Raw genomic sequence first — 12,396 nt, 5'->3', positions numbered from 1 at the left:
GGTCAGTGTTAATGGGAAGATGGATGGAGCCAAATACAGGGCAATCGAAGAAACCCTGTTAGAGTCTGCAAAAGACTTGAGACTGGGGCGGATGTTCAACTTTCCAGCAGGCCAACGACCCTAAACAGAGCCAGAGCTACAATGGAATGGTTTAGATCAGGGATATGCAATTAGCGGACCTCCAGCTGTTGCCAAACTACAAGTCCCATGAGGCATAGCGAAACTCTGACAGCATCAAGCATGACACACAGAGGCAGAGGCATGGTGGGACTTATAGTTTGGCAACAGCTGGAGGTACGCTAATTGCATATCCCTGGTTTAGATCAAAGCATATTCATGTGTTAGAATGGCCCAGTCAAAGTCCAGACCTAAATCCAATTGACAATCTGTGGCAAGACGCTCTCCATCCAATCTGACAGAGTTTGAGCTATTTTGCAAAGAGGAATGGGTAAAAATGACACTCTAGATGTGAAAAGCTGGTAGAGACATCCCCAGAAAGACTTGCAGCTGTAATTGCAGTGAAAGGTGGTTCTACAAAGTATTGACTCAGGGGGGCTGAATACAAATGCACGTCACACTTTTCACTTTTTTTTTATAGGGGTGTGAGTGAGCATGAAGGGATATAGACACCATATCCCTAATAACAATAGATATAAAGAAGGGGGTAAGAGGTCACAAACCTCGGGACTTTGACGGTGTCAAATGATTGTTCTTTCTTCATTCCTCTATTCTTCTTTGTCTTTGCCATTTTTCAATATGTATGTTTTTTTGCTGTATGCCAATTTATTTTGGTATAAATGTTTGTATTACAGTTGTCTTTGCTTTTGTGCATTATAGTGTAAAAATGTTTTCTGTAATTTATACCTGAATTAACGTGAATGTTTTCTTGCCCACTAAAATAATTAGGCCCAGATTCACAAAGCACTTACGCCGACGTATAACAAGTTACGCCGACGTAAGTGCAAATGTGCGCCGTCGTATCTGTGCGCCAGACCCACAAACTAATATGCGCCTAAAAACAGGCTACACCCCGCCGACGTATCTGGCTTACGCCGGCCTAGAGTGGGCGCACATTTAGGCTGGGAGTATGGTGCGCTCCCATTGATTAGCCATTCAAACATGCAAATGAGGGAAATACGGCGATTCACGAACGTGCACTTGCTACGCGTAAGTTGTACGTCCGGCGTAAAGTTATTTCCCATAAAGGAGGTGCAACCCGGCAACATACATGCTCAGGTCTGCACCAGGGAACACAAGCCGGCGTATTGTGCGTTGGATGTGTGTCTGGCTGGGCGTACGTTATGTTCACGGCGTACGCAGTGATCCGGCGTAGCTTAGGCAGTTCTCTGGCGTGGTTGTGAGCAGGCGCATGGGGGTGCGTCCACGTCACGGCGCAGTTCGTGATACGTACCTGTCTGGCGCTTGGCCCATCATTTGCATGGGGTCACGCCCACTTCCACCTACGCCGACATGCGCCTTCAAAACCCGCGCCACGCTGGCGCAGCGTTGGGAGCACTGGCTTGCTAAATGCAATGCTTGCCTCTCTGTGCTGCAGTGGCGTAGCGTACAGTGTTTGCCCTACGGCGGCGTAATGTGCGCCGTGCTCTTTGTGAATCTGGGCCTTAGTATTTACATTTATATTTATACTCCTTCAAAATATCAAATTGTCATTTGACTATTGGCTATTTAGAGATATTGTAATTAATATCTGCTATTGCTTCGATTTGAGATCATATCGAATGGCTATATAACAATTTTTTGATTATGGAGGAGGATAGGTCTGATTAACACCGCCCGTCTTTCCCCCTGTTCCTGGGTCTGTCTGGTTTTCTCGCCTATCCCTGTATGGACGCCCCGGGCAGTTAAGCAATGGCCCCAATCAGTGGCTTACTGCTTCTCAGCCCTGCTTAGGGAGTGTTGTTCATCTGCATTCTCCTCCCAATTTGGTTTATAGGAGCTTTTCTCTCTTTAGTCACCTGAGAATGTGGGTGCTTATGCTTTTTAATGCATTCGGATTCACGACTCATCTGACCTTAGGTCCCTGTACGCGCGCATGCTCATTTGGCTTAGCGTGGACGTTTGGGCTCTATTCATATGGCTATTGCAGCTCTGAGGGCTTGCACTTGAATCCATTGCCCTTCCCACTAGGTTGGATATTTGTCATTTGATACGCCTCCCTTCTCTGAAAGCGTATGCCACGCAGCAATGATGTCAGACGTCGCTACGTCTGAGTTGAGATAAAGACGGCGTTTGCGGCCGCCATTATCTGTCTTTTCCATTAGCGTGGTCGGAGAGCACGTCGTTGCGGCGTTCGTTTTATGCGCTCCTTTTTGGAATTTTTGTCCTGGATTTGCCTTCATAGGTATGCTTTCCACTTTTTAAATTACAATGCAGTTAAATGCTGCATAGAGATTTTTCTCTTTCATTTTACCTTTTTTCATTGTATGTTCTCCCACCATAGGGTTTTTCATCTCTCCTTGTTTGAGGATAACAACTATTGCAGTTATCATTATAGCTGTTTGGAGCTTGCGCTCCATGGACAAGTTTCAGAATTTGGATGGTTCAATATCCTATTATTGATTCTACTATATATGATCTAAATAGGTAACTTTTGTTTACCTTATATCTTTTTTACATATATTTTTCAATAGTTCCAATATATTTGGTAATACTACCGTCCGCTTTTCTTCTTTGTTCTCAACTGCAGAGTACTGTGAGATCCCTCTCTTTTCCAGTTGTCTTGGGGATTTTTCTTTGGGGCGCATTTCCGTATTACATCTCCCCCATATGTATTTTAAGCAATTCAATCTCTCTACTTATTACTACTTGGTAATATTCCTTTTAATGTTTTCAGGTGTTACTGAATCTGGGCCAGTATGCAAAAAAGTAAGCAATTGCGCCTGCATAACCATAGGTTACGCAGCGCAATTGCTGACTTGCGCCGGCGTAACGAGTTCTCCTGATTCAGAGAACTCGTTACGCCGACTGCAGCCTAAAATCTGCGTGGCATAAGGCTCTTATGCCACGCAGATTTTAGGCTGCATTCTTGCGTTGACCGATAGGGGGCGCTCCCATTGTGGTCAGCGTATAGTATGCAAATTGCATACTTACGCCGATTCACAATGTTGCGCGGGCCCTGCGTACGCAAGGTACGGAGTTTCCGTACGGCATCTTTAGCGTAAGGCTGCCCCTTCTAATAGTAGGGGCAGCCAATGCTAAAGTATAGCCGCCGTTCCCGCGACGTGAAATTTAAATTTCACGTCGTTTGCGTAAGTGATTCGTGAATGGCGCTGGACGCCATTCACGTTCACTTTGAAGCAAATGACGTCCTTGCAACGTCATTTGCCGCAATGCACGTCGGGAAAGTTTCCCGACGGAGCATGCGCTCTACGCTCGGCGCGGGAGCGCGCCTAATTTAAATGATTCCCGCCCCCGGCGGGATCATTTACATTGCGCGCGCTTACGCCGGGCAATTTTGCCGGCGCGCCCTCGCAATTTACGGAGCTACTGCTCCGTGAATCGAGGGCAGCGCAAAATATTTGCGTGGGCGCAGGGCAAAATCGTTGCCCTGCGCCTCCGCAAATATAGCGCAGATCTCTTTGAATCTGGGCCACTGTATTTTGTTATATATATGCAACAATTTATAACTATGTCCTTTTGATTTGACCTATGCTTTTATGCCATTTTTGCATTTGTTGATATACTTTTTGATCTTTATCTTGATTAAAACTATATTATTTATAGATGTTTTTTCAGGTTTTACATGAGCACTCTTATTCTCTCTCCACTTTCAGTACATAATTAAACGTCATTAAATCATCTCCTGAGGAAGCTCCACCTAGAGCAAAACATGTCGAGAATTTTGGCCCTTTATGTACCCGTGTAGGATTAAGTAGACATATTGAATATGAATTGTGTCATGTTTTTATCTTTATTTTTGTAATAAATCAATTTTCTATTTTTCTACTTATCTTGTAATGACCTGGTTTGTTCTGGTTATTATAATCATTTAAAACCGTCAAAGTCCCGAGGTTTGTGACCTCTTACCCCCTTCTTTTTATCCACACTTTTCACATATTTACTTGTAAAAGAATACAAAAAAAAAAAAAAAAAAACATTTATCCTTTTCCTTTCACTTCACAATTATGTGCCACTTTGTGTTGGTCTCTTACATAAAATACATTTACGATTTTGGTTGTAACATGGAAAATCTCGAGGGGTATGGATACTTTTTCAAGGCATTGTAGATAGAGTATATATATATATATATATATATATATATATATATATATTTTTTTTTTTTCAGACAAACCTCAGTTTTTGAAGTACAACTATGCTGTGTGCCCATTTTTGACTTGATACATAGTAGAGTATTTATCTGACTACTTACCAGCTCAGAGATCTGAACCATGGCAACTCATAGGAACGATATACTCTGTGGCCAATTGAAATTATTTCATGGAAACATTTCACCTGTATAGCGGATACCTGCAACACAGAGACACAAAACACTGTTACATTTTACAAAATTAAACTTCCGGCACTAGGGTAAGGTCACAAGTATCAGCACCTGCAATTTAGATGAACCTGTGGCACTAATGTGAGAAAATTTGTGCTTAAAGTGTTACTAAACCCAGGACCCTGCATTCAATATAACTGGTCTCCCACAGTACATGGAAATGCATTTATTTTAGAAAATATAAACTGCTAAATACCTTTTTTCGTCAGCAGTATATAGGAGTCTTAGGACTTCTATCAGTGTTTGGTTAAAGCTTTTAGGGGGAGTTTTAATTCTTCACCGATTGTCCTGTCCCTATCTGGACAGTGATGATTGGCCCTGTGCTGATCACATGCACTCTATGAAAAACGCTCTAGCAATACACATCAAACAGAGCATTTGCAGCTTATCCCCAAGGCTCTCTTCTATCAGGAGATGGATTGGGGACTGTGGAAGAAGAGGAGGATTAGAGAAGACAGGACCAAAGAGCCTTTTTACCCAATGCAGAGGATTAACCCCTTAGGTTCCACAGTGAGTATAACAAGCATGCTTTACTGCATATACAGACAGATTTTACTGTTTAAGGGTAAAGGACCATTTGAGCGGACTTTAACGGTACCAGAAAAGGAACATTACATAATCTTTCGAAATACAAATACATAACTTGTAATGTGTTTGTAATAAATTGTATTTCATAAGATTACGTAATGTTCCTTTTCTGGTACTGTTAAAGTCCGCTCAAATGGTCCTTTACCCTTAAACAGTCTATATATGGCTGTGGTACCCCATTAGCCATTTTTCTTTAAGTACAGACTGATTTTACTGTTGTGGGTTTAGTAACACTTTAAGCCATCAAATTTAGTCCAACAGTTGTGTTGTTATGGACAATGTTATAAACAGTCAAGAAAACCCAAGTCAGAGTTTATATATACACCCAGATATTTAGGTCTACTGGCCACACACACATCACCATTGCTTCTCGCATTTCGATGCAGCAACCCCTTTCTTTCACTGCTCCGGTCTAAGAAATTCTGGGCTGCGATTTGTTTTGAAAATGAGCAAGTACCACCTATCATATAGTGCAAACACCTGGTGTCTGCTCAATAGAAATGAATGGCAGGCCCGTCTACCTTTCACTCTTTTTAAACAGGTGGTAATCTGGGAACAAACCATGGGGGTTGAGTTTCAAAAGGCAAATAGACTGTGCTCAGCTGCACTCTGCATGAGTAGTTGCTCCAGCGCTTAGTCAATGAGGCTTTTAAATTACCGATACTAAAATACCAGGAAAAATATACACACATACTGCTTGCAAAGTGCACAGTCTTTTTGCCTTTAGTAAATCAACCCCTCTGTGTTACTTGTATCTGCAGACTAGGGTGGTACGTGAGCAAAGTTTAAGGAGCTGAGATACGTGGAATTATGGCCCTTAACGTCCAAGTAATGTCCATGGCTTATGCCATTTTTAAGCCAGTATTTTTCAGAATTCATAACCATTCATGGTTTCATGTGTCATTGAAGCTGAACTTCAGACAGATATTAAAGAAAAAAAAAACTTATCTTGCCATCAACCCTCTGCAGAAAAAATAAAAAATAAAAAAAAGCCTAAAAAAAAAAAGGAAAACTAAAAAAAAAAAGAAGGGTTATGTTGGTCTATGGATCTTTCAGTTCTGACCTTCATATTCCGGTCTGTCATTCTCATTTTTTACTGTGAAATTTTTGTATAAGAATGTTCTACTAAAAAATGCTCAAATATATAAAAATATCTGCAGTTGTTTTGTAATGCCCGTGTACACAATCGGTTCGTCTGATGAAAACGGACCGATGGACCGTTTTCATCGGACGAACCGATCGTGGGTGGGCCCCAACCATCGTTGTGTTCTGACACAATCGGATCTTTAACTGATGGTGTGTAGGCAAGACTGATGAAAGTCAGCTTCATCGGATATCTGATGAAAAAATCCATCGGTTTGTTTTCATCAGACGAACTGATCCTGTACAGGGCATTACAGTTGCTACAATTAGCAATTATCTTGAAAAACAAAAAAAGTTTACTGTCAAATAAAGTAACCCTTGAAAAGCTATAACCTTTCCTTTGTTCAAATACAATAAGGATTAAAATAGCTGAAATGACCAAGTTGCAACTCTGATGTGTTATAGAATACAAAGCCCATGTTATAGATCAGCGTATGATAGTGTCTATAGGAACACAAGTAGGATTCCCAGTCTACGGTAACACTGCAGTCTTTCATTATAGAAAGTAGCTTCAAATAACCTTTAGCCTGGGTTCACACTGTAGCAATGTCAGACATTGCATGTGATGCGCACTGCGGTGCCAATCACATGCAATGTCCGTGCATTGCGAGTTCAGCCATACAGTTGTATGGCTGGGAAAAAAAATAAAAATAAAGAAGGTGCAGAGACTTTTTTTCCCCCCCACACTGGATTCGGACCACATAGGTGTTCTCACTAGGGTTGTCCCGATACCACTTTTTTAAGACCGAGTACAAGTACCGATACTTTTTTTCAAGTACTCGCCGATACCGATTGATTACCGATACTTTTTTTAATTTAATGTGACAGCAGCACATGTGTCAGTAGTTTTTTATCTTTAACAATTTTTTTTTATTTTTTTACAATATATTTTTTTACAATTGTTTTTATTTTATTTATAATGCTTTCTTTTTTTTAAGGGGGGGGGGGGGGGGGGGTCAGTGTGTTTTTTTTATTATTATTTTCTACAATAATTTTTTTAATCTTTTTTTTTTATTTTTATTATTCTTTCTTTATTTTTTTCAGCCCTGTTGGAGGGCTTTGGTGAGATATCAGGGGTCTTAACAGACCTCTGACATCTCCCCTTTGAGACAGAGAAAGGGACTAGGGACACATGTTCCCCTGTCCCTTTCTCAGCAACTTCAGCTGCGCTGAAAATGAATTGAGTGAAGACAGCGTCTTCTCTTCATTCATAAACTGAAACATTGTAATCACAGTTTACAATGTTTCAGTTATGTGAATGGACCGAGTCAGTGATCACTGACCCTGTCCATTCGGAGCAGTAAGGAGCTGGATTTACCGGCTCCTACCCCGCTCTCCATCCTGACAGTTCCAGGGGGTGGAGGAGCACAGAAGGAGAGAGAAACACGGTGGGATATAGCGGTGATTGGTGCCTGTAACTTCCCCATGCATTGATCACCCCTGACAGTACAAGTATCGGATGAAGCATCGGGAGCATTTGCCCGAGTACAAGTACTGGGGCAAATGCTTGGTATCGGTCCCGATACCGATACTAGTATCGGTATCAGGACAACCCTAGTTCTCACCCCAGCGATCCGATTCCTGTCCAAATCCACAGTTCGCACTGCGATTTGTGAACCAATATGGGTTTCTCATCAACATTGTACTGACACCCGCAGCGGTTCGCGGGAGAGATGCGATGCGGGAAACGGCACTCTAATCGCGCCGGTTCCTGCATCGCTACAGTGTGAACCCAGGCTGAAGGTAAAAAAGAAACTTCCAGTGATCAAACACAATAAAATATAAAGAATTCCATTAGAATGCTAGTATATTAAATACCACACAGACTCTGGCCTGGATCAACACACGTGTGTATGTACGGTATATAGATCACAATAGGACTTTACCTTCAGTGATAAACCCAGTGAACAAACACTATGCAAATAGAACAGGACTGCCTTACACAACCTCAGTTATTGTTCTAAGTTCAATATGCTGCTTTTCACTTATCAGTGTTTTTTTATTACTGTGTAAATGACTTACAAACAGGAGAAGCTATAATAGAAAAAAAAAAAAAAAACAGGGTAGCTAAGATCATAATAAAAATGGGGAACTATAAAAGGAAAGAAATAGGTCAAGAATCAACAGTGAACATGTCATTATAAAAAATTGTATACGACATTGAGATGGGTGAAAATGTGTATACCATATATTTAGCAAGGTGGATAAAAGAGCAATAATAAAAAGTGAACATTGCAGTATTCATAGCAACAGATCGGAAATGATTTATTAGGTTATCTAGTTTCAAAACTGAAAACACCAATACATATATTTATTGCTGTTCACATTGGGATTGGCCTACTAAAACTGGAGAGTGCAAAATCTGGTGCAGATGTGCAAGGTAGCCAATTAGCTCAGTTAGGCTTTAACAAAAAAAAAAAAAACACAAACACACTAAAAGCAGGTTGGCTTTTTAGCAGAGCTACACCAGATTTTGCACTCTCCAGTTTTAGTAAATAAGCCCCATGAACCACGCCCCCGACTACATCAAATGTATGATGAAATGCGTAGGGCGGTGCCTAACATGACGTCATCACGCACAGCAGCCGCTTTCTGGCAGGATCGAACGGTGGATATAATGGTGCTGCAGCATTACAGATAGGCCAGTTTGTTATTAATTTAACCACTTCTTGACCGCCGCATGTATATGTACGTCCACAGAATGGCACGTACAGGCAAATGGGCGTACATGTACGTCCTTGCCTTTTAGCGGGTGGGGGGTCCGATCGGGACCCCCCCGCGCTACATGCGGCGGTCGGATTCCCGCGGGGAGCGATCCGGGACGACGGCGCGGCTATTCGTTTATAGCCGTTCCGTCGCGACCATCCCCCGGAGCTGAAGAACGGGGAGAGCCGTATGTAAACACGGCTTCCATGTGCTTCACTGTGGCGGCTGCATCGATCGAGTGATCCCTTATATAGGGAGACTCGATCGATGACGTCAGTCCTACATCCACACCCCCCTACAGTTGTAAACACACACTAAGTGAACCCTAACTCCTACAGCGCCCCCTGTGGTTAACTCCCAAACTGCAACTGTCATTTTCACAATAAAGAATGCAATTTAAATGCATTTTTTGCTGTGAAAATGACAATGGTCCCAAAAATGTGTCAAAATTGTCCGAAGTGTCCGCCATAATGCCGCAGTCACGAAAAAATTCGCTGATCGCCGCCATTAGTAGTAAAAAAATAAAAATTAATAAAAATGCAATAAAACTATCCCCTATTTTGTAAACGCTATAAATTTTGCGCAAACCAATCGATAAACGCCTATTGCGATTTTTTTTACCAAAAATAGGTAGAAGAATACGTATCGGCCTAAACTGAGGAAAAAAAAAAATTTATATATGTTTTTGGGGGATATTATAGCAAAAAGTAAAAAAATATTGCATTTTTTTCAAAATTCTCGCTCTATTTTTGTTTATAGCGCAAAAAATAAAAACCGCAGAGGTGATCAAATACCACCAAAAGAAAGCTCTATTTGTGGGAAAAAAAGGACGCCAATTTTGTTTGGGAGCCACGTCGCACGACCACGCAATTGTCTGTTAAAGCGACGCAGTGCCGAATCGCAAAACCTGGCCTGGGCATTTAGCTGCCTAAAGGTCCGGGGCTTAAGTGGTTAATGTGAGTGCACTACTTTTAAAATAATAAATATATTTTTTTAGTTGATATACTGCACCATGAGGTTTTATTTCTTTTTATATCCTATTGCTGGATGAACAGAGCGGGATTAAAAGGCTGACATATATAATCTCTTGTGGGCAATTCTTGGGATTTACCCCTTTAAGCGCTTCTGGCCACTCCGTAGTATGAGGGCCATGGTGGTCTTGTAATCATTCAATTTACCTCTGTCCCTATTGGAAACCCCCAAGCTATTCTAGAGAATGGAGCGACATCTTGCACTTTGTGGACGTCTTTGGGTTGAAAAGCACTTGTACTTAGGAATTTTATATTGTTTAATTTTGTCACTATATGTGGGATTATTAATAGAGAGAGTGCAAAATCTAGTGCAGCTGTGCCGGGTAGCCAATCCGCTTCTAACTTCAGGTTGTTCAATTAAGCTTTGCCAAAAAAACCTGGAAGCCGATTCGTTTATATGCAGAGCTGCACCAGTTTTTGCACTCTTCGGTTTTAGTAAATCAACCCCATTGACATAATGAATAAAGGACGGACACACATACTAATATATACAAATCTGGTGCAGCTGTGCAAGATAGCCAATCGGCTTCTAGCTTCAGCTTGTTCAACTAAGCTTTGACAACAAAAAAAAAAAGCTGGAAGACGATTGGTTACCATGCAAAGTTGCACCAGATTTTGCAGTCTCCAGTCTTAGTAAATCAACCCCACTGAGTTTTTTTGATTTCAACAAACCTGGGATTTTTTTTTAATACGATATTGTCTTGATTGTCTCCTTGCTCTGCACCTTGTAGACTCCTAAAATCTAAAGTGCCATGAAAAAGTATTCTATTTTATGTGATAGACCAACAAAGTGGGACATAATTGTGAAGTGGAAGAAAAATTATAGTTTTTCTTTACAAATATCTGAAAAGTGTGGCATGCATTTGTATTCAACCCCCTTTACCCTGATACTCCCAACTAAAATTATGTGGAACCAACTGCCTTCAGAAGTCACCTATTTAGTAAATAGAGTTCACCTGCAATCTCAGTATAAATACAGCTGTTCTGTGAAGTCCTCTGAGGTTTGTTAGAGAACTTTAGTGAACAAACAGCATCATAAAGGCCAAGGAACACACCATACAGGTCAGAGATAAAGTTGTGGAAAAGTTCAAAGAAGGGTTAGGTTATAAAAAAAATATCCCAAGCTTTGAACATCTCACGGAGCACTGTTCAATCCATCATCCAAAAATGGCAAGGGTATGGCACAGCTGCAAACCTACCAAGACATGGCCATTCACCAAAACTGACAGACCAGGCAAGGAGAGCATTCATCAGAGAAGCAGCCAAGGCCCATGGTAACTCTGGAGGAGCTGCAGAGATCCACAGCTCAGGTAGGAGAATCTGTCCACAGGACAACTGTTAGTCATGCACTCTACAAATCTGCCCTTTATGGAAGAGTGGCAAGAGAAAAGCTATTGTTGAAAGAAAGCCATAAAAAGTCCCATTTGCAGTTTGCGAGAAGCTATGTGGGGGGACACAGCAAACATGTGGAAGAAGGTTCTCTGGTTAGACGAGACCAAAATTGAACTTTTTGACCTAAAAGCAAAAGGCTGTGTGTGGCGGAAAACCAACACTGCACATCACCCTGAACACACCATCCCCACCGTGAAACATGGTGGTGGCATCATGTTGTGTAGATGCCTTTCTTCAGCAGGGACATGGAAGCTGGACAGAGTTGATGGTAGAGACATACCCAAAAAGACTTGCAGCTGTCATCCCTGGGTCACATTGATGCAATTTGGCATGTCAAATCGCATGCTAAATCATCAGCAATTGCTGGCAATTATGTGCCACTTTGTGTAGGTCTATCACATAAAATACATTTACATTTTTGGTTGCAACATGATAAAATGTGGAAAACTTCAAGGGGTATGAATACTTTTTCAAGGCATTGCAGCAGCGCTAATATTGAATGTGGTACAGCTAACCTTGGTATGTATTTTTTAAGACCTCTGGGCAGTTTAAAATTGATCCCTGCTGTTTAACCACTTAAGACCCGGACCATTATGCAGGTTAAAGGGTCACTAAAGGAAAAAAATGTTTTTGCTGAAATGACTGTTTACAGGGTATAGAGACATAATAGTTAACCGATTCCTATTAAAAATGATTAAAAATAGATAAGAACCAATCATATAATTAACCTGCAGTTTAGTTTCGTTTTTGCGGTTGTTTCCTGGTTCTCTGATGTACAAAGACAAAGAGCCAATAGAGGGCAGTGATGCTTTGTAAAACGAAACTGGATTGGTGCTGACACACAGTAATCACACCTCCTTGATTAGTCAGTACTGTGGTGATCAGGAAACAGACAACCAGGAAGTGTCCAGAACAGAGAGGAATTACAGCAACATCAAAGCAAAAACGAACAATGAGGACATGAAACCAGGACTGCAGTAAGGTAAAGGAAGCTATTTAGTTAAAAAAAAAAAAAAA

The 12,396-nt window shown here is 41.3% G+C and overlaps 1 protein-coding gene across 1 annotated transcript in view; it reads right to left on the bottom strand.

Moving 5' to 3' along the window:
- Positions 1-12,396, bottom strand: part of CDS1 (CDP-diacylglycerol synthase 1) — a 101,740-nt gene that overhangs the window by 47,424 nt on the left and 41,920 nt on the right. The window contains exon 4 of the mRNA XM_040326494.1: positions 4,391-4,488. Coding sequence (XP_040182428.1) covers positions 4,391-4,488 — 98 coding nt within the window. The remainder of the gene's footprint in view (positions 1-4,390; positions 4,489-12,396) is intronic.

Source organism: Rana temporaria, chromosome 1 (assembly GCF_905171775.1).
Source record: "Rana temporaria chromosome 1, aRanTem1.1, whole genome shotgun sequence".
Classification (NCBI taxonomy): Eukaryota; Metazoa; Chordata; class Amphibia; order Anura; family Ranidae; genus Rana; species Rana temporaria.
The sequence above is the reverse complement of the archived record's forward strand: the minus strand, read 5'-3'. Positions and strand labels throughout refer to the sequence as shown.